Source organism: Hippopotamus amphibius, chromosome 3, assembly GCF_030028045.1.
Source record: "Hippopotamus amphibius kiboko isolate mHipAmp2 chromosome 3, mHipAmp2.hap2, whole genome shotgun sequence".
NCBI lineage: Eukaryota > Metazoa > Chordata > Mammalia > Artiodactyla > Hippopotamidae > Hippopotamus > Hippopotamus amphibius.
This window is the reverse complement of record NC_080188.1, coordinates 167531147-167554631: the sequence shown is the minus strand read 5'-3', so window position 1 is coordinate 167554631 and position 23485 is coordinate 167531147. Positions and strand designations below refer to the sequence as shown.

The 23485-nt window shown below is 45.6% G+C and overlaps 1 protein-coding gene across 2 annotated transcripts in view; it reads right to left on the bottom strand.

Annotated features, from left to right (window-relative positions):
* The window catches only part of NMNAT2 (nicotinamide nucleotide adenylyltransferase 2), a 187127-nt gene that overhangs the window by 22461 nt on the left and 141181 nt on the right, over positions 1–23485 (bottom strand). For both annotated transcript variants that reach the window (XM_057725772.1, XM_057725773.1), the window contains 4 exons: positions 7298–7386; positions 6446–6513; positions 4230–4308; positions 648–774 (listed from right to left, as the gene is read on the bottom strand). In XM_057725772.1, coding sequence (XP_057581755.1) covers positions 648–774; positions 4230–4308; positions 6446–6513; positions 7298–7386 — 363 coding nt within the window. The remainder of the gene's footprint in view (positions 1–647; positions 775–4229; positions 4309–6445; positions 6514–7297; positions 7387–23485) is intronic.

Here is a 23485-nt window from a genome sequence, read left to right as displayed (position 1 = left end):
TCTTCTACTTTTGAGTTGTGTGACCTTGGGCAAATCACTTACCTTCTCTGAAGCTCAGTTTTCTCTTTGTAAATGTGAATATAATATCTATATCACAGAATGACTGCATTAAATGAGAACCTGTGTAAAGCACTGAGTATTGTGCATATGCATGTAATACTAGGTGTTGGGTAAGTGTTGGGGGACACCTGCTCTTTGTCACTGAAGGGATAGCCGAGATTGTGGGACTTTGGCTGCAGACTGCCTGGGTTTGACTCCTAGCCCTGCTATTCCTTACTCTGTGACCTTGGCAACATCCTCAACCTCCTTAGGAAAGACAGAGAAAAATGCTCCCTTTTGTATCTTTAATTCGCAGGTAAGGCAATCATGTTTATCTTAAAATGCACACCATCACCCCTGCCTTTCTCTGTCTCTGTTCCTGTCTCTCTCATTGTGACCATTTCTCTCTGATGCTCTACACTGAGTTCTCAAAGTATGGTCTCTGGACCATAGCATCAGCACTGACTTTTTCAAAATGCAAATTCTCTTCCTTGTTCCAGACCTACTGAATCAAACTCTGGGGCAGTGGCTAGCCATCTGGATTTTAACAAGTCCTCCAGGCAATTCTGAAGTTTGAGAACCAATGCCCTACACCAATGTTCCCCTACCTGCAGTGGGCTTGTTGGACACGTTGCTGTTCTGGTAAATGGGCCTGGGGGTCTCATTTTGGGGCTGTCCAATCACAGGCGTCATGGAGGGTGTGTTGACATTGGAGAGGATGCAGCCGGTCACCCGCTGGAGGAAGGAAGAAAGGCAGAGTCAGTGTCATTAGCTCAAGTGACTTATGAAAGCATTTCCCAGTTATCTCCAAACGCTCATCTGCTCGGTCATCATGGTGAGGTGTTCTGGAGCTGAGAAAGAGGACTGTGGGTAGGTTCTCGACCCAGCCCTATCCTGTGACCACACTAGACTGGCAGGAAGTGAGACAGCTTGATGGGAAACGCGTGGGATGTGTTGTTGCACAGACCTGGGTTCAAGGTTGAGCTCTGCCCCCTTCTGGCTGTGTGACCCTGCATAGTTTCTTACCTGCTCTTGAACCTCAGCTCAAGAGTCTAACATAGAGAAGCACCAGAGCTGCCTTTCTGGGTTGTGGTAGGATTACAGGAGTGAGCACACACAGAGAGCCTTTAGCGCATCCAGCACGTGGCAGGAACTTCGTACATGCTGTGACCTTCTGTGGAACATGCATGCCTGCCCTTCTGCCTGCTCCATGGAGCTCAAATGAGGTCATGTCTGCAAAAGGGCTATGCAAGCTTGGGAAAGGTCACACAAACACCAGGCACTATCACCACCTGCTGCCTCTCCAGGCCAGAGATGCCAACGACAGGGCCAAGCCAGGGAGCGGTGCCAGGCGGAGCAGGATGTGTTTGTGCTGCAGGAAGGGGGGCGGGGTTCTGGGAGCTCTTGCGCCTGCTCGGAGTGTGAACACACATTCCAGAGCCAAATGGAAATTCTATGTGCATTATCCATTGTCCTGTGTTATCTGGCCTGCTGCTTCTCTCTAGTGCCACAGAAAACACAGAGCCGATAACGCAGCATTCTTCACAGCTGACCCAGAAGCAACCCACCTTGCCCGGGGGAGCGGGAGGGTAGCTGTGGGGCAACAGAGAAACAAAGGATGAATTTTCAATCTGTCAGCTTCACAGGGCTGTTGCTTATTCAAGGTCCCTTCCCTGAACGCCAGCCTCCCCTCAGTCCCGGGTCCACCACCCTTTCTGGATTACTGGGTTCCGCTGCTGGAGGACCCCCCAGATCCCACGGCTGGAGTGACCCTCCAGAGGCACCTTCCACATGCCACCGTGCAGACAGAGCAGCACGTGAGTCCTTCTGAGCCCTGGAAGGGCAGGCATTTGCCTTGTGGGGGTGATCTGTCACTTCTGTAATGTTCCTGGCAGGAGATGGTCACGACAGCATGCAGCCACATCTGAGAGTCAGCTGAGGTTGGGGACCACGGGATCCTGCTTTGTGGGATTCTCTGCCCAGCTGTGGCTGGTGGAGTGGAAGGGACAGTCTGCTTCCTTTTTATTATGAATTCACCTCCAGAAAAGAAAATGCCACATTCTCATAAAATAGCTGGTCTGGTAGCTGAGGAATTGCTCCCTCTTGCTGCGTGCATTCGTGGTCCCATTCGACCTGCTCTGCGCTGCAGAAGAAAAGTGCTGGCCACCTGCCCTGCTCTGCCCTCCACAGGCTCCCACATTCTCACAGCCTTGAATCACCTATTAAGCCCCGTGTCCATCTCTCTGACAGGTCCACTCTCCATGCCAGGATGCTGGGCTGGGACCAGGGAGACCAGGAGTTACAAGCAGCTCCAAGCTCCCACTTCAAGGCGGTGGGGCCATCATGACTGACATTCTCTGCTGGCCTGGAACCATCACTGCAACAGCTGAGACTCCTGACCAAGCATCCCTGGCCCAGACTCATGCCTCTGGGCATGAGTCACAGAGGGAGGGTTCGGGAGGCCCAGACGTTTAGACATCAGAACAGCAGCCAGGCTTTCTGGCTGGTATAGCCAGGGCTCAGGCATGCCTGCAGGGTCCCTGACCCCTCCCTTCCATCACGCAGCCTGAGACCCCTGTGTGACCAGAAGGAACACAGGACCCCAGTGTGAAGCCGCCGAGATTCAAAGCAACTGTCCCCAACCTTTTTGGCACCAGGGACCGGTTTCATGGAAGACAATTTTTCCCCAGAAGGGGGGGGGGGTGGGGGGGGCTGGGGGGTGTCGGGGGGCAGGGGGATGGTTCAGGCGGTAATACGAGCGATGGGGAGCGGCAGATGAAGCTTTGCTCGCTCACCTGCCACTCACCTCCTGCAGTGTGGTCCCCATTCCTAACAGGCTGGCTAGGGGTCGGGGACCCCTGATTTTAAGGATGTTTGAGTATCTTAGTCTCTCCTGATGGATACATCCTTATACAGTAAGATGGGATGTCTTTTATCACTGCTGTTGTTGAGACCAGCCCAGAGGAGCAAGTCAGGGCCACCCTATGTCAGAGTCCTTTCAAGGCAACCAGGAAAGACTCAGGATGTGTGTGAATGCTTCTGAAAGCAGGAAGAAGATAGATGGGTTTTCTTCAATTCCATGGGAGGAAAAACTTACTAGACAAAGCAACAGCCAACTAGTCCTTTCTACTTCTCTTGCTCTTGACTCCCCGAATGGTCTGGAGCCCAGAGTTACATGTCTGTTCAAATAAAGGGCTGTACACAGTGGATGGAGTGGGTGGGGAGACTGGGGCTGCTGACAGCTCCTCAGGGTGAAGATCCTGACAGGCCCTCTGACACAGCAAACATAGATGGGATGGAGGCACTCCCTGTCTCAGGATGCTGCCATTTTGATGGTTGTTTGGGGCTAGGGAGGGCTCCGCTCAGGGTCAGCGGAAGTGAGCAGGATGAACTGTGTCTTGTCTTGGTGGGTCGGGCTTCTTGCCATCGATGGCACTGCTTTCCACCCGTCACAGTGGGAGTCTACGGGTTGGTAATGATCTGTGAAGGGTGCATTCTGCACACGCTGACCGGTGCTGGTGGCTGGTGTGGAACCTGTGCTCACCTAGCAACCAGCTCCACGGTCACTGCGCCCAGCCACAAGCTCCAGGCAGTCGTCTGTGTGGACTCAGCAGTCACTGTGTGTCCTCAGATACCCCGGTTCACCTCTCTGTGCTTCCTTTGGCCCACATATAAAACAGGGATGAGAACACTGTCTGCCTGTGGACTCCTGTGAGGAGGAGCGGGTGTGCATGATGGGACGACGCCTGTGGGGGTGAGGTACCGCAGTCACAGCATCCTACGCTGGGGTAGGAGGACCGATGGATTCCCAGGAGGCGCGGTGGGAGGACCTGGCTGCTTGCACCTCCACCCGGTGCCCCTCTCTCCTCCTGACTTTCTCTGCCTGCTCCTCCTTCTCTCCTCACTTTCTGAAATTTTCCGGCTGTGGTCGCCTTAATCCCACTTTGAACTTGCTGCCAGAAGATGAAAACTGCCCCAAGTCAGGCTCAGGAGGAGGAGAAGGCAGGGAGCAGCCCCTGGCACTGCTCTGGGTTCCTAATTCACTGCCCTCCTCGGTGCTGCTCAGAGCCTGGTCTCCCTCACCGCTGGCGGAGAAGCAGGAAGCAACCAGGTCAGTAGGCCAGCAGCATCCTTTCCCTGGCCCGCCCGGGTTCTGTGGTCCACCCAGCCCTGATCCCAGCCCCGCTCACCTTCATAAGGTCCCGATGGTGTTCAAGGACGCTGCAGGTCGTCTGCCAGGTGTCCTGATAGCACTCCCACGGGTCCACTCTGACAACAGGAAAGATGTTTCCCTTGGTTTCCATTCTCACACTCTTTGCTTATCGGTTCCTTCCAAAGACATCGCTCAAAAAGTTTAGCAGACCTGATCATACCGTGTACTTAGATCTCGAATCAGATAGAACATGGGCTTGGAACACCTTCCTGAGCCTGAGTTTCCCCTCTGTAGAATGAGAGGAATACGACACAGGCTTGCATGAATAGATGCTGGTACGGGTCTGGTCAGGTTTAATACCAGCGCCTGACCTTCCCGACTGTGGGGCTTTGGGAAAGTTATGTGATCTTTGGTGCTCACTTTCCCCATGTGTAAACTGGGAATAACAACAATAACTCTCTCGTGGGGTTATTAGAAGGGGTCAGTGAGTTGTATGTGCAAAGTGCTTAGTGCAAAATTGGAATTCTCCTCCGGACCTTATAGGATTCTGATGAGAATGAAATGAGCCAGGCCCTCATCAGGTGGCGACGGCAGTGACCTGAACTGGGGAATCTGCCCACGTCTGCCTCCCTGTGCAGTGGGGTGCCCTGTGGGCATGGTGGAGAGCGCAGCAGCGAGACCGGAAGGCACTGCCCCGCAGACTGGCCCACCCCTGCTGCACACAGGACGTGAAGTGAGCAGGGATCCAGCCCTAGACTTACGCAGCACTTGGGCTTAATTACCAAGTTAATGAGCTGCTAAATTGGGATGTTTCTCAAACACTTTCTTAGCAGTTGAGCATTCCCTGCCCACCTTCTACCACGCAGCACACCTAAGGGTCCCAGAGATGAGATCTCACGAACTGAAAACCCTTCGTGACTCAGCTTGCCCTGAGCCTGGCTCCCCCCAGATCCCGGATCACCCTCCCCCGAGATGGGCAGACTCCTCACCTGGTTAAACAGCCTCCCCCGTGTCCAGGGGCTCTGCCCGCCCTGCCCCCATCCCTAGAGCTAGCTCCAAGCCTCCTTGGTGACCTTAATTCCTGGAATTCTGATTTTCCAGTGCCTGGAGCAGTTCAGTAAGTGCTCAGTAAATATTTGTTGAATGAATGAGGGAATTATTTCAGAATTTTCTAATCACATACACACAGTAACAGTCTCCTGCCCAGTGTTTCCCCCACTAGACCCCGTTTTCCCCTGAGATCATAAGGTACCATGCTACGAGGCTTCATTTCTACCCTGACTTGACCACAGATGTGCTGCTCCTTCGCAAGCTCCTTGACTCTCCTGAGCTGTCTCTCTACCTAATCTCTATCTCAGAGAGGGGCGGGGGACGAGAGAGTCTTAAAGGGTGTGCACTGCTCACACAAATCACTGCACACAAACAGCACGGGTCCCTATTGGATTATTAGCGTTGCTTTCGTTCACAGCTCTCATTTCCGCCCACCCCATCTCTTCTCCGCTAGCTCCTTGCATCCCTCGTTCTGCGGTCAGCGGCCCTTCATTTCCCTCCTTTCATGGGAACCTCTAGGTGCTGCTTATTCTTCCATGGGGGGAAATTACAGTACAAATGTGTGTCATTATTTTTTAAAAAACATCATCTTCTCATGCAAATTATAATCGTAGGAACTTTGGGGAACGTAATTAGTATAATTAGTGGACGCTTGCTTTAATTACACCGCAAGCTCCGCGGATAACGGCATCTGCCATCTTTGCGAGAGGACTGTGCAGGGACCACCTGAGGGAAAGGCCCTGAGCACTCGGCCCCCGCACCTCTGTCCTGCCTTTGGCGTGGGGCCCTAGGGAGCCTGAACAGGAGTGGAAAATAGCCAAGGCCGGGGAACCTTCCCGGAGCTCATGGAAGGGAGTAGGGATGGAAGTGGAAACGCATTTCAGATTTTCTGGCCCTGCCTCACCCCAGTCCCAAAGATGTTTTTGGAGGCTCTGAGCAGACTCCTGAATCCAAAGGTGCCCGAGCAGATGAGACACGGGAGGCTCCCTCTTTAGTGTCACGGGCTCCGTAGCTTGGTTAAAAAATAGAGTTATGAGTGAGGCCACCCCAGAATGTTTGCGTAATTAGTGCCTGCGTGGGGCTAATGTCTCCCCCTGCCGCCCCACGCCTGCGGGGTCCAGACTGCTGTGGGGACTCTTCCTTGCTCCCACCCGTCCCCAGGGAGCCCCAGTCCCACGTCTGGCATCATCCGGCCAGCCCTACCTGATCCAGTCGGAATTCTGGACGGCCAGCTGACACATGATGAGACGGTGCCGGCTCGACACAAGGCCCTGGGAAGCAACAGAGCGATTGCGGGGAGGCTTGCCCAGCTCCCCACGGCCTCCTCAAGACTCCAACCCACGCCAGCCCATGACAAAAGTGCCGCGTTTTCCAGTGCTGACAGAGACTGAGGGTGTGACCCCTCTACGTGTCCACCTGCCACACAAGGCATGAAGCGCCAAGGGGGGAAGGAAAGGAATGGAGGGTGTGTGGAGTACGCCCGCCTCCCCCATAGTCAGAGGTGAGCCTCCACGTGGAAGCAGCCAGGTGCGCCCAGCACAGAGATGAGACTCCACGTGTCTTCCAGCTCCATCTGGCTGGGTGACTTCTCCAGAGCCCACAGAGTTGTATCTGGGGGAGGAGGTGAAGGACTCGGAGAGCTTCTAGACTTTCTGGGGTGTGTGCAGGGAGGGGTAAGGAAATGAATTTTAAATCAGATCACCAGAGGCATAGGCCTTTTCTCCTCAAATCCCAGGAAAGATTGCCCAGCCTGTAACCAGCCGCCAGTTTGGCATCTGTGCCGAGTCACACTTGGAGCTCAGCAGGTGGGCCTGCTCCTCTTCTAACGAGTTCTGACTGGGCCTGGTCGCGGGCAGCTGTTCCTTCCAGCTGCTGCCCAACCCCCATTTTCTCAGGTCTGACTGTGGCCCAGAGATGGGAAGCAGGACACCTGCTATTGGGCGTTTTGCATGTCCAGGAATCACGGCAGAGATGGCAGTGGGGCAGTTTTAAACCAGAGGAACCATCAGGTCAGGAAGGGGGTTGAGGGAGGAGAGGGACAAAAGAGGAACCCACCTGTTTTCCATAGGAGTCATGGACGGGCGAGACGATTCCGCCAATGACAATAAACCTTCCAGTTTTGTGCAGATAATCCCTGGCTCTTTCTAATTAAGAGAAAAAAACCTCACATTGTAAAGAGGAAAGGTGTGGATTAAAGGTGATCTTTGAAATCAATACGTTCAGCTCTATAAGGCTTATTTCCCACCTTTTTTGCCATTTAAATAGAAAATGCCAACTTTCAAAGCAAACATTGGTGATTCCAAAGGTTATGGAACCAGATTTCAGCCCCCAAAGCAAAAGGATTTAGAACACAAGGGGATTAATCCAGGTTTAAAGGTCCAGTGCTGGAGGAGCTTAGAGAAATTTAAAACAAGCACCTCACGCAAAGGCAATAGAGCAGCTGATTGGAATCTACCACTATGATCACTAGCAGAAATTACTCCAAAGTGCAGGAGTCATTTCTAAAAAAGAGAAAAAGAAGAAACCTTCTTATAATATGAAAGGGGGGCTGAATGCCTCATCTAGTTACTCAGAAGAGAAAAACCACCAAAACAAATTTAAAGGGCCTTCTACATAATGAGGGAGAATTAATAATCAGACCAGAAAACCTACATTGCAGTTGGATGAGAAAAGTTCAGCCAGAGAAACGCCTTTTCTTCCCCACTGAAAAAAATTCATGATGTTGCTTTTTCAAATTTACCAGGCAAGCCCAATTTCATTTTCATGAGACGATTCAGCAAAGTAAGAGGGGATGAAGAGTTTGGTTCTGTCTTACTTCTAAGGCAGTTCATTGTACAAATCCAACAGGGCCTGAGCTTCTAGAGCTGAGGGGAAGTGGCGTGGATTTACTGTACAGGTGAGGGCTTCTGTAAGGGAACTGAGGTGTGGGTAGCAAAACTGGCTGTGTAGTTTACAAGCAAGGTTCCAGGATCATCCTGTTGGCTCTCTTAAAAATTTTAATTCTCATCACATTTGCCTTTTTTGTTCTTTCAATGTGAAATCCCTTAAAGTTTTTTTTTTAAGTAATTAATAATCTTTATTTTTTAGCGCAATTTTAAATTTACAGAATAATCAAGCAGATAGTACAGAATTCTATGTATTCAGTCCCCCATCTTCCGACCTCGCCCCTCACACACCCGCATTTCCCCTATTATTACTATCCTGTGTTATTTAGTGTGGTATAACTGTTACATTTTTAAAAATTTATTTATTTATTCATTTATTTATTGGCTGCATTGGGTCTTCATTGTTGCACAGGGGCTTTCTCTAGTTGTGGCGAGTGGGGCCTACTCTTCATTTTGGTGTGAGGGCTCCTCATTGCGGTGGCTTCTCTTGTTGTGGAGTACAGGCTTTAGGTGCACAGGCTTCAGTAGTTGTGGCACACTGGCTCAATAGTTGTGGCGCATGGGCTTAGTTGCTCAGCAGCATATGGGATCTTCCTGGAGCAGGGATCAAACCTGTGTCCCCTGCATTGGCAGGCGGATTCTTAACCACCGTGCCATGAGGGAAATCCCCATAATTGTTACATTTGATGGGCCCATACTGACACATTATTATTAACTATAGGCCATAGTTTACATTGAGATTCACTCTTTGTGTTGTAAGATTCTGGGGGTTTTGACAAATGCATAATGACATATGTCCACGTTAGTTTCACGGCGAATAGTTTCTCCACCCTCAAAATCCACTGTGCTCTACCTATTCATCTCTCTCCCTCCCTCCAACTGCTGGTAACCACTGATTTTTTTTTTCCTATCTCTATAGTTTTGCCTTTTCCAAAATGCCAAATAGTTGGAATCATACACTATGTAGCCTCTGCAGATTGGCTTCTTTTACTTAGCAATTCATATTTAAGGTTCCTCCATGCCTTTCCCTGGCCTGATAACTCATCTCCTTTTATTGCTGAGTAACAGTCCATTGTCTGGATGTACCATAGTTTGTTTATTCCTTCACTAATTGAAGGTCATCTTGGTTGCTTCCAGCTTTCATTGATTATGAATATAGCTGATACAACATTCATGTGCAGGGTTTTGAGTGGACATAGATTTTCAACTCAGGTAAATATCAAGGAGTGTGATGGCTGGAACATATGGTAAAAGTATGTTTAATTTGTAAGAAACTGCCAAACTATCTTCCAAAGTGGGTGTACCATTTTGCATTCCTGCCAGCAATGAATGCGTGTTCCTGTTGCTCCACATCCTGACCGGCACTCAGTGTTGCCTGTTTCTAACATTATAACATGTGTCATCTTTGCTTTTTTTTTTAATTTATTTATTTTATTTATTTATTTACTTTATTTATTTATTGGCTGCATTGGGTCTTCGTTGCTACACATGGGCTTTCGCTAGTTGCAGAGAGTGGGGGCTACTCTTCGCTGTGGTGCGTGGGCTTCTCATTTTGGTGGCTTCTCTTGTTGCAGAGCATGGGCTCTAGGTGCATGGGCTTCAGTAGTTGTGGCTCACGGGCTCTAGAGTGCAGGCTCAATAGTTGTGGCAACATGGGCTTTGTTGCTCCGCCGCATGTGGGATCTTCCTGGAGCAGGGATCAAACCTGTGTCCCCTGCATTGGCAGGCAGTTTCTTAACCACTGCGCCACCAAGAAAGTCCCTATCTTTGCTTTTTAAAAGAGTGATATTCACTAGTTTCCAAGTCTTATTGTGAGGTCAAGGATAAATTGAAGGCCTGGGAGCAAAGCCTTTTGGATATCTGAATAAATTCTATAGCCCCTCCACTCTTTCCTTTGCCCTGTATTCCCCAGTCTTCCTTAGGATCATTTCCTAAGGAAGGCCTCTGGCTGTCGCAGATCCTCTGTTGCAATAAACCAGACCTTCCTTTGTGTCCCCGTCTTACAAAAAGTGTCCTCTCTTTACTCTCCAGTTACCCAAGCTTTGCATTTGAAGCTCAGCTCTAGCCCACATCCAGCACGCCTGCCCAGGCCACATTCCCCCTTCACTGGACCTACTGACCTACTAGCTCTCTCTGCATCCTGTTCAAGGGACATGATGTGGAAATTGTTTCTGAAAACTAATGTCTTTACTCCTCTTCTGTACTGAATTCTTCAAAGCCAGGGACTTTGCTGTAGATAAGAGGTCCCAAACGCACAGCTAAAGGAGATGTGCAGTTAACACGCATGTGAGAAGCAAGCTGAGTGTAAGGTGATTTACATTCAAACAACCTTGGCCTGTTCTGTTGCCACTTGACACACTGTGCAGGCTTAAGAAAACATATCTGCAGTCCCCAGGTAGTTCAGTCTGTCACCTGTGCCAAAGGCTTCTTGGGCTCTTAAGCACTCAGCACAGTGGCTTGTTTATTGAGTAGTACATGCTCAACAAATGCTCATACCTAGGAGGCTCATATAGTCACCTTCCCTTAGGGTTTCCTTCCACTGGGCCACGGTGGTCCAGAGAGCCGCCCACTGCATTCCTCAGACCACACTCCAGAATTTCCAAGGGAAAGTGGTTGCACCAAGCACCCTCATTGCCTTAGAAAACATTATCTTTTCCCTCTAGCCAAGATGAGCGGCCACTTTCCCTGGCGATGCTCCAAAGCTCACTGTCTCACAAAGAAGCAGTTTCTGAAAGGAATAGCCCCAACCCTACACCCTAAAAAAGGGTTTTTGGTCTGAAAGAGCTAAACCCAGAGGAGTCATAATTGTGATCACACAGTCAAATCAGTTCAGTTGACATTTATTGGGTACAAAATACCATGATGGATGCTAGAAGGATACGAGTGGCTTTGTTATTCTCCAAAGGTTCGCAATAATGGAGAAACAGAAGGCTCTAATGAGAGACAAACTGGGTGAGTGCTATAGCCGTGGCTTTCAATGTTGTTGGTGGTGATGGAGATATTTTACTACAACCCACAGTAAGAAATACATTTTATATCCTGACACAATACATCCATATGTACGTTTACCTATAACTAACTGAAACAAAAGTTACAATATTCTCTACTGTATTCTATCCTAGCAATCATAAATTTAAAGAAAAAGCTGGTCACAACCTAGTAATGCGTGGCAACCTATCGTTTGAACAATTCTGTGAGATACTAGGGCAAGCGGGAAGAGGGACAAGAGAGATAATTTCGTCTTTCCAAGGAGAGTGAGGAGTTCCAGCAAATATCCAGAAATTGCACAGTGGAAAGTATGCTCATCAGCTGGTTTAGTCTTAACCACTAGGGTTAGGCTGTACGGGGCCGGGTAGGGGTGGGGTGAGGGTGAGGGAAGGGTACTGTTGGCTAAGCAAGTGGGAATCAAACTTCAGAGGAGCCTGAAAGCCAGGCAAGGAGTGTGACTTTTCTGCCGCTGTTTGGTCAACATGTATTCCGTAGACTGCTTGCATTGGAATCACCAGGGGGAGGCTATTATTAACATGCAGATTTTTAGGTCCTAGTACCGAATTACTGAGTCAAAATCTCTGGGATTGGGACTTAGTTTACTTTTAAAATTAGTTTCCCCAAGTAATTCTTCTGCTCTCTGAAGTTTGAGAACACTGGACATATATCGACAACAACCATAAGGCTGAGAAGTATAGACAATAGGGAATCACTGAAGGCTATTGAACAGGGAAATGATATGCTCTGAGCTGGAAGAAAAACTCACAGAAGGGATAGCTAAGGTGGTGAAAAATCTTACCTTAAAGGAGGTGATCATTCCTGGCAGGAAGTTTTGGGCCAGGTGATGAGGGATAAAGGAAGAAGATGACCCATCAGAACTTCCCAGAGGATGTTCAGGGACCATGGATTTCCTCCCCTCTCCAGGCATTTTGTTGCTTTGTCTCTGGGGTTTTGCTGTTGGATGTGTCAATGCCATGTCATCAATCTTTCAGATCATACCTTTATGACTATACTAATAGCACTAGGTTTCATACTCTGCAATTCACTTGAATGGAATGTCAGGCAAGAAAGAAACTGGAATCCAGCTAAACAAAAGTGGCCAGGAGCAGATACAATTAGTCTTTCTTTGTTTCTCATAGAGATTCTAAATGCTTGAAAAGTCTACCTCATGGTATCTAACTCAGGATCTGTGGAACTGTGGAAACAACACTGAACTTGGGATCATGAGACTTCTGGATCTTGGGTAAGTCACTTAATTTCTCTGAGCCTTAAGTTTCCATATCTGTAAAATGCCTTCTTTGCAAGGTTGTTATGAGGATCAAATCAAATTCTGAATATAAAAATGCATAACGCCCACACAGTTTTACTGGAGAATGCCACCAAATATTTAAAGAAGAAATAAAACCAATACTACAGAGGGTCTAATGTAAAACATGGTGTCTATCACTGATTGATAGGTAAAATGATTCTAACACCCAATTCCAACACGTGTGTGTTTGTGTTTCCTGTACCACCAGGCAATTCTTGGACACCAGTGGGGTGTCCTACAATTCAACTTAACTCTGACACCATCTACCCGGAGATAGCATCAGATCCCACAGGTGAAGGGTTCAGTCTTACAAGATTACCCCCTCCCCTTCAGATGCCACATTCCAACTCAGGTTGTTACTGTGCTTCTGACCCACAAAGCGGCTACAAATTGGAGTTTCCCCTGACCCACTCCTTGGACTTCATATGCCAGTTACAAGTCCAGGTTGCCATCTGTATTTCTGAGCAACTGGCTATAAATCAAAGGCTCCCACGACCACATCCTTTATCTGATTAATTTACTAGAACAACTCACAGAACTTAGGAAACCCGTTTACTCACTAGATTACTAATGTATTACAAAAGATACTAAAGGAGACAAATCAACAGCCAGATGAAGAGATGCATATGATGGGGTCCAGGACAAAGGATCCTCTGTCTTCGTGGAGTTTGGGTCTCATGGATTTCGGGACATGGCACAGTGGTATATGGAAGCATTCTGGTTCCCCAACCTAGAAGGTCTTTGAACCCCTTGCTTTTTGGGTTTTTTAATGGAGGCTTCATTACTTAGGCATGATGGATTAAATCATCAGCCATTGGTGACTGATTCAGCCTCCAGCCCCTATCTCTTCCCCAGAAATCAGAGCATGGGGCTGCAAGTTCCTATCTTCTGTTCCTAGGTGCTTTCCAAAAGTCACCGCATCAACATCAGCCTGGTTGTGGTGGAAAGGAACTGAGGCAAGAGTCCAAGCATTATAACAAAAGGTGCTTCCATCGCTCTTATTGCTGAGGAAATTCTAAGGGTTTTGGGAGCTGTGAGCCAGAAACTGTGCACAAAGACCAAATATACATGAGAAATGTATATGCGGACATCTGAATGACCACATCTATCTTTCTTATAAATCACGGTATTGCAATAATACTGTATTACATAATTTAAATTTGCTAAGAGAGTAGAACTTAAATGTTCTCACCAAAAAAATGCAAATATGTGAGGGGACAGATGTGTTAATTAATTAGATAAGAGGAATCTTTTGACAATGTATAGTTAAATCACCATGATGTACACTTTATCTTAAAATTGTATATATCAATTATACCGTAATAAAACTGAAATTAAAAAAAATTCTAGAATCTCTTCTAGAAAATAGAAAAGAAGGGAACTCTTTCCAATTCATTTTATGAAGTCAGTATTGCTCTGATATCAAAACCAGGCAAAGAGAGTAAGAAACATGCAAAAGTCACTAGCAAAGTATTAGCAAGTAGAATCCAGCTACATATAGAAAGAATTATACACCATGACCAAGTGGCATGTAATCCAGGGATGGAAGGTTGTTCCAATATTTGAAAAATCATTCAGTGTAATTCACCACATTAATAGGCTAGAGAAGAAAAATCACATGATTATATCAATTGATGCAGAGAAAGTAGTTGACAAAATTCAACATTCACTCATGATAAAAACTCAGAGAAGTAGGAGTAGAAGGGAACTTCTTCAGCACAATAAAGAACATCCATGAAAACCTATAGCAAACATCATACTTAATGACAAAAGACTGAATGCTTCTCTCTGAGATCAGGAACAAGGCAAGGATGACTGCTCTTACTACTGCTATTCAACATGGTACTGGAAGTTCTAGTTAACTCAGCAGAGCAAGAAAAGAAATAAAAGACAAAGATATCAAAAAGGAAAAAACAAAACAAAACAAAACAAAACCTACCTCTATTGCATATGGCATGAAAGTCTACTTAGAAATCCCAAGAAATCTACAAGGAAATTCCAAGAACTAATAAGTGAGTCCAGTAAGATCATAAGATATAAGATCAACACAATAAAATCAATTGTAAAGAAAAGGGAACCCTCTTGCACTGGTGGTGGAAATGTAAATTGATACAACCACTATGGAGAACAGTATGGAGGTTCCTTACAAAACTAAAAGTAGAATTACCATATGACCCAGCAATCCGACTACTGGGCATATACCCAGAGAACACCATAATTTAAAAAGACACATGCACTCCCATGTTCATTGCAGCACTATTTACAATAGCCAGGACATGGAAGCAACCTAAATGTCCATCAACAGATGAATGGATAAAAAAGATGTGGTACATATATACAATGGAATATTACTCAGCTGTAAAAAGCAATGAAACTGGGACATTTGTAGAGACCTGGATGGACCTAGAGACTGTCATACATAGTGAAGTGAGTCAGAAAGAGAAAAACAAATATCATATATTAACGCACATATGCGGACTATAGAAAAATGGTACAAATCAACCGGTTTGCAAGGCAGAAATAGAGACACAGGTGTAGAGAACAAACATATGGACACCAAGTGGGGAAAGCAGGGAGGGTTGCGGGGGAATGAATTGGGAAATTGGGATTGCCACATATACATTACTAATAAGAAAAAAAAATACCAAATTGTACACTCTAAATATATGCAGTTTACTGTATGTTAACTGTATCTCCATAAAAGTTCTTAAAAAAAAAGAAAGAAAGAAAATCAATTGTATTTCTACATGCTAGCAAAAAAAACCACATGGAAACTGAAATTTAAAATACAAGATGACTTACAACCATTCAACAAATAAAATACTTAGGAATAAACATAATAAAACATGTATAGAACTAACTTGTATATTAAAAACTACAAAATGCTGATGAAAGAATCAAAGAAGATCTAACAAAATGTTGAGACATACTGTATTTATGGATTAAAAGACTCAACATAACAAAGATATTAATTCTTCCCAAATTGACATGTAAATTCACTTCCTATCAAAATCTCAGCAAGATTTCTTTTTGCATAAAGACAAAATAATTCTAAAATTTATATGGGACGGTAAAGGAGCTGAAATAGTTAATAACTTTTTTCTTTAAAAAAAGAACAAAGTGGGAAAATCGATCTGTCCAAATTTTAAACTTTATTATACAACTATAGTAATCAAGAGTGCTGAGGTATTGGCAGAGAAATAGACACATAGATCAATGAAACAGAACAGAGAGTCTAGAAATAGCCCCATACAAGGATGGCCAACTGAATTTTGACAAAGGTGCAAAAACAATTCAATGGAGGAAGGATAGTCTTTGCAATAAATGGTGCTGGAGCAACTGGATAGCCATAGATCAAAAACAAAATAAAAACAAAAACAACTTGACCTAAATCTCATATTGTATATGAAAGTTAATTCAAAAGGAATCATAGATTTAAATTATGTAAGATGTAACACTATAAAACTTTTAGATGAAAATATGGGAGAAAATCTTTGTTTCCAGGGCTTGGTAAAGACACTTAGACATGACACCAAAAACAGGATGCATAAAAGAAAAAAAAAAAAAAACCCACAATAAATTAGGCTTTAATAAAATAAACAACTTTTTTCTTTTTCTATGAAAGACCCTATTAAGAGGATGAAAAAACAAGTTATAGACTGGGAGAAAATATTTGCAATCTACATGTCTTAGGATTCATATTTAGAGCATAGTAAGGACTCTCAAAACTTAACAGTAAAAAAACTAACAATCCAATCAGAAAACGGACAAAAGACATGAAAAGACATTTCAATGAAGAGGACAGATGGATGGCAAATAAGCACATGAAATGATGTTTAATACCCTTAACCATTAGGAAATGTAAATTAAGACCATGAGGAGATATCTCTATTCACTAATACAATGGCTAAAAGAAAAAAGAATGAACGGCCAAATGCAGGCAAGGATGCGGAGAAACTGGGTTTCTTATATGTTGTTGGTGGAAATGTAAAATGGCAAGCTACTCTGAAAAATAGTTTGAAAAAAAAAAAAAGAAAAATAGTTTGGCAGTTTCTTAAAGAACTAAACATACACTTACCATATGACTCAGCAATTGCACTCCTAGGTATTTATCCCAAAGAAATGAAAACACGTCTATACAAAAACTTGTACACAATCGCTCATATCAGCTTTATTTGTAATAACCAAATACAGTAAACACATAAAATGGCCTATAGTAGGTAAATGGTTAGACTGTGGTACATCCATACCATGGAATACTACTTAGCAACAAAAAGGAACAAACTGATTTGGAACAAACAAAAAGGAAAAGTGATAAATGCAACAATTGAGATAGATTGCCAGTTCATCACACTGAGTGAAAAAAAGCCCGTCTTGAAAGGTTGCATACTGTATGATTCCATTTACATAACATCCTCAGAAATTATACAGATTAGTGGTTGCCAAAGGTTAGGGATGGGGGTACAGGAAAGGGAGGTGGGAGTGACTTTAAGCTGTAGCTCTAGAGAGATCCTCATGGTGATGGACTAGTTCTGTATCTTAATTGCGTTGGCTATATGAATCTACACATGTGATAAAATCACATATAACTATACATACACTTTATACCAATGTCAATTTTCTCATTTTAATATTGTTACTATAGTTACATAAAATGTAAGCATTTTAGGAAACTGGGTGGAGGGCATGGGATCTCTCCAGTACTCTTTGCAACTTTCTATGAATCTATAACTGTTTCACTCTAAACCATGAAACACTGTATAATTTTAAGGTGTCAGTGTGCAAATCCAGGCAAATGGCAAGCAAACTCAGGAGTTAGATGCTTCTGGAAATTTATCTCTCCTCATCCCTTTGCAGTTTTGTTACTATCTGGATTCCAAGATTTTGTGTTATGGCCAGAGAGGTGTTGTGGAAAGCAGTGCTTCTCAAGCTGATGTCCATATGACTCCTCTGAGGACCTTGTTAGAATGTAGATTCTGATTCTGAGGGTCTGGGTGCGGCCTGAGATCAGGGCCAGGATTAGGGTGAGGTGAGAGTGGCAGGATCATTCAAGTGCAGGGTCACATCCTGTCTTCATTTAAAATTAGGATATTTTCTTCATCGTGCTTTTTTACATTAATTTTGATTTAAAAATTATTTATTTTGAATACTGAGTTTTGGGATGCCCCCTTAAATTTTGCCCTGGAGGGGGCCATCCCCCTTGGCCTCACCCTACTCCTGGCCCTGTGAGATGCAGCCTTTCTTTCTTTTTTAAATTAATTAAATTTATTTATTTATTTTTGGCTGCGTTGGCTCTTAGTTGCGGCACGTGGGGTCTTTCAGCATATGGGCTTCTCTCTAGCTGTGGTGTTGCAGGCTTAGTTGCTCTGCGGCATGTGGGATCTTAGTTTCCTGACCAGGGATCGAACCTGAATCTCCTACATTGGAAGGCAGATTCTTTACCACTGGACCACCAGGGAAGTCCCAGCATTTCCTTTGTTTTGTTTTTTCAAGTAAATAAATTTATTTATTTCGGCTGCTTTGGGTCTTCATTGCTACGTGCAGGCTTTCTCTAGTTTCGGCGAGCGGGGGCTACTCTTCATTGCAGTGCGCCCCAACCAGGGATTGGACCCATGTCGCCTGCATTGGCAGGAAGATTCTTAACCATTGCGCCACCAGGGAAGTCCTCAGCATTTCTAATAATGCTTCCAAATGAGATCCGTGCTGCTGGCCTGTAGACTGTATTTTGAATAGCAAGAGACTACAAACAGGTAGGGCAGCCCCTGCAGTGGTAGGGTACCCACAAAAGAAGCTCTCTTCCCTCCTTTACTCCACCACTACCTCCACTTTGTATGACAAGGGCATTTCTGGACATTGGCAGGTAGCCTGCTAGCAAAGTTGTAGCTAGGGCCCTGGAATTTAATTTCATGCCAAGCTTCGCAAGATGTGGTCTATTTTTGTCCATCAGCTCTGCCCCAGGGACAGAGCCAAATCACTCTCACATTTTACATTCAGGTCTGACCCACCCTCCATTTGGTCTACCTTCCTTGCTCTTATTCTCACAGAGGAGGAGCCCGAGGCTGCCAGTGGCATTGTCATGTCCTGTCCTCAGTATCCAAGGATTCACGGTGTCTCAAAACTCATTCCAGGCCACTTGGAACCAGGTAAATCTCCCTTCCTCACAGGCTGTGCTGGGCCCACCAGCCAAGGATAGACACAACACATGATTTCTCCATTAATAATAATTCATGAGAGACATGTCTCGTCCGCCTCCTGGCTACTCAGTGAACCTGGCTGATGTGTAATCTACTCTCCTCTTCCAGGAAGTTAATGGAGGAAATGCCGTGGTCAGGACATCAATACTAACCTGATTTTTCCTTTTCAGCTGCAATCAGAAATGACCCCTTCTGAGCTGCATTCACAGCTGGAGCTGCCTGCACTTTCCTTGTTTGTGAATTTCACTACGGCAGTCTGGATTTGTAAACATCCTAAATCCTAGAAAGGGCTTGCTAATAAAGGAAGAAACCGAACTGTGAGTCCCTCTAGACAGAGTCTTTCCTGCTCAGGGGCTAAAAAAAAAAAAAAATTATTTTTAAAGGAACCATCCTTATGGCCTAGCAAACTGAACCTTGGGCATTTCTTAACAAAAATTTAATGAGTGTTTATTATGCTCAAGGCTCTCTGCCAGGTGCTGTAGGGGACATAGAGAAGCAAAAGACACAATCCCCACCTCCAGGGAGCTTAGGTTTTCAATGCAGGGACACAGCATCCTCTGCTTAATCAATACCAAAATGAACAGCAGAGACCTTAGTGCTATAGGACTTCAGGGGAGGGAGTGATCCCAAAGGAATGGGTAGCCTGGAAAGCTTTCCTAGAACAGATGAGATTTGAGCTGGGTCCTGACAGCAGAGAAGAGGAAGGCATACTCACTCTGTCTTTTTATTTTCTGTTTTCTGATGCTTTAACATCTGGGCCCTTGCTGACCCTGGAAGAGCCACCCTCCAAGAGTTCGTCAATTCCTAGAGACAGTGAATAACTTATCCTAGAGTTAAAAAACAACTCACTCTAGCATGCACCCTTCCAATACCACCTCCTCTATCTTGCTCTCACATGCAGGGCCACTATTTCCCTGTCCTACTCACCCCAGGGTCAGGTACCAGACAACTAGAGACAGCGCCTACATCACAGAGCCTGCTGAAATCATTCACACTAACTAAGCCTGCTTACCCTGCCTTCCCCATTCCTTCCTACAGAAACCACAATAAAGGCTCTTACCCATGTTTCCCCCCATCTCTCTGCCTCCTGACTGGCCCTGGTGCTTCCCTATGTGGCCCCCACCCCTGAAGCATGTCATATCCTCTCCTCTTGGGAATCTGTGAATATACATATCTTTTCAGTGGCAATCATCTCCTGATCTGTTGGCCTTGCCACATCTAAATAATAGTAAAACCTACATTTTGAAACAGAAGAAAGACACTCATTCTAGGGGGATGGGGCAATGTGAGCAGATGAACTGAGTCAGGAATGGAGTCTCCAGGCTCTTTGGCTTGGCTTCTTTGAGAAGCAATGACATCATTTTCATCCACTGTTACTGAGGGCATCTCACCTTCCCCTGAACAACCTGAGCACCTTTCTGGATCTTCCTCTAGTCCTAAATCCTCCAGTCTCAATCCATTTGGAAAGCAGGTAGCTGGGCGATCACATTCCCCTAGCTGGGTGAAACAGTCAGTCATACCAGCCTCTCTGAGTTTTCCAGTCTAAACCATAAAATGGTTGTCAAGTGAGATTCCTACTTGAGTCTAAAATGAGTATGAGGGGGATTCCTAGGTGGCGCAGTGGTTGAGAATCCGCCTGCCAATGCAGGGGACACGGGTTCGATCCCCGCACTAGGAAGATCCCACATGCCGCGGAGCAACTAAGCCCGTGCGCCACAACTATTGAGCCCATGTGCTGCAACTACTGAAGCCCACGCACCTAGAGCCCATGCTCCACAACAAGAGAAGCCACGGCAATGAGGAGCCCATGCACCACAATGAAGAGTAGCCCCCACTCACCGCAACTAAAAAGAAAGCCCATGCACAGCAAAAAAGACCCAACACAGCCAATAAAGTAAATAAATAAATAAATAAATAAATTTTAAAATGAGTATGAGGGACTTCTCTGGTGGTGCAGTGGTTAAGAATCCACCTGCCAATGCAGGGGACATGGGTTCAAGCCCTGGTCCAGGAAGATCTTACATACTGCAGAGCAACTAGGCCCGTGCACCACAACCACTGAGCCTGTGTGCCACAACTATTGAAGCCCGCACGCCTAGAGCCTGTGCTCTGCAACAAGAAAAGCCACTGTAATGAGAAACCTGCACACCACAATGAAGAGTAGCCCCCGCTCACCACAACTAGAGAAAGCCCACGCACAACAATAAAGACCCAATGCAGCCAAAAAAAAAAAAAAAAAGTTCTTTAAAAACAAAACAAAACAAAACAAAAAAACAAACAAAAAAAACACTGATGGCTGGGCCTCACCTGAGTTTAAATAAATAAATAAATAAAATAAAATAAAATGAGTATGAAAGGGTGGTCTTGTCTCTGATGTTGAGACATGGGTGGGACCATGGGAGCCCACCATGCCATCCCTTGGATACCATTAGCTAAGTGGGCTGAGAGCCCCCTCACATAAGTGCAGGCCAGTTACGGACTTACTCCCCCCAGGGAGCAATGAGCTTAGCTCTTCTTGAATCAGCCCTGCCCTTGCCAGCCATCTACAAACGCTTGCCATCACGCCTCAGTGGGGCTGGGGGAGAGGATGTGGAGTCACTCTTCACTGGATTCACCCAGTGGCCTCTCCCCTCCTTCATACAATTTACTTGCAACTCTAGGAGAAGCAATGAAATAGGAAGCCCCTTGAAGTCAGGAGAGCACAGATTTTTCTTCTCAGTGAAAGACAGCTGCTTAGTCCTGCCTCTCTGACTCAGGAAGTCACGTAATGGAAGCTACGTTTCCCAAGGAGATGATAGGGTGCCCAGTCTCCGTGGCCAGCGCCTGAACAGTAGAAGAGATGGTCTGAGCTTAGATGCACGTGGGGATCAGGCTGAGGTCCCTGAGCAGACTCTTGCAGAGCAGCCCTGCAAACCTTGAGAAGCTTCCCTGGACATGGAATCCAGTCTCCTGGTGACCATCTGTCAACTCCCACCGGCTGCCCCCACCCCCACTGCACATGCCTCAGGCTGTCTGAACTGACCAGGGAAAGTAACCAGTGCTTCCCAGAACCCCTTGCATGCCTGGCTTTCCTCCAGTTCCTGGATTTTTATCCATTTGTCTGGCTTTTGCAGCCTTGAACTGGTTGTCAGGGAGAAACAGAGTGGCACAGTCACTCCCTCGTTACTGCTGATCTTGTTCCACTACCTCTAGCTTGGGAGGATTCGGGTCCCTTTGTCTTCACAGCTGGGAAATGATTTATGACCCTCACTTCCTCAACAGTCACTTCCGACACACCCGTGCCACGGTGAACCTCTCATACGCCCAGCAGCCATGTGCCACCCCAGAAGTCTCCATTCAAATCTTTCCCTTTGAAAAGAACTCCCCCCTACCCCAATCTCCATCCATCACCCCTTCCAAATCAGGCTACAAGCTTCTTGGAATTCACCCACTATTGAAAAAGATTTTTTTCTATTTATTGCCTCAGATTTAGAGAGCTAAATATATACATAAAAATATGGCATGAACTGGTTTCCCCTTCAGTGAGACATAAACAAATGAGAGAATTATTTTAGAACCCCACAGACTGTAATACTAAATATAACTGGGTGGGTGAGTGGATTGGGGGTGGGGGGTGGGTAGAGTGGAAGGTGAGGGGGAAGGAATAAAGGCAGAAAGAGGGCACACGACGTAGAAAACCCACTATAGCCTCACATTAAGGTGACAAGCCTTTGTCGTTTGCATGGAATCAGGCTCTATTTTTAACTACAAGTCTGTTACTCCACACTTTATTAACCAGTAACCTTTCTGAATGTAAGTTCACCACACAGGCTTCTCATTTAGGAATAATTCAGGCTTTGCAACAGAGTTTATCGAGGAAACAGCTTTGCCTTTATCAAGTAAAACAAGTGGAGCACGTGAGGCCGAGAAGGTTTCTTTTTTGTAAGGATGTGGTCCTGCTGAAGCTGTAGTGCAGGGTGGTATTTCTTAAAGGTTAAAGGTTGCTTTTCTCCTAAAGAACGTTCTTGGAGAAATGCTGTTTCCTTTACAGCTTTCTTATTTGCAGTCACCTTTCCTCCCTACTTCCCCAAGAGGCAGTAGAAATACCTTGTGGAAACAAGGGCCCCCTTAGCTAGGGCAGCAGACTGCTCAATTTTGCCCAAAACTTTCCTAGTTTTAGCACTAAAAATTCTATGATCTGGAAGACCATTCAGTCCCCAGCAAACTGAGATGGCGGGTGTGGTATGCTAAATAATGGCCCTCCAAAGATGTCCACGTACTATGCCTGGAACCTGAAAATATGTTACCTTAACATAGCAAAAGGAAGTTTGCAGATGTGATTTAAATGAAGGATCTTGAGATGGGGAGCTTATCCTGAATTATCCAGGTGAGTCTGATGAAATCACAGAGGGAAGGCAGGAAGGTCAGACTCAGAGGCGATGTGACAACAGAAGCAGAGAGAGATTTGAAGATAGAGGAAGGAGCCCTGGAATCAGGAATGCAGGCGGCCTCTGGAAGCTGGAAAAGGCAAGGGATCAGATCTCCCTCAGAGCTTCCAGGAAGGACACACCTTGATTTTAGGACTTCCAGACCACAGATAATAAATGTATATTTCTTTAAGCCAATAATTTTGTGATAATTGATTACAGCAGCAGCAGTAAATCAATACAGTTGTCATCCTACCCCTACCTTGAAGAGGGTGCCCAGTCAACCACTGAATCTTGCCGCCTTCTGCTTTTACGTGCACATGAACCAAAGAACAAGTATCAGTTCCCACAGAAGTGGAGAAAAGAAATCAGCTCACAAAAATGCACATGTTGGACTCTTTCAGGGTCACAGAAAGGACACAATATTAAAGTAATTCCACTGTTATTTTGGAATTTTCTCT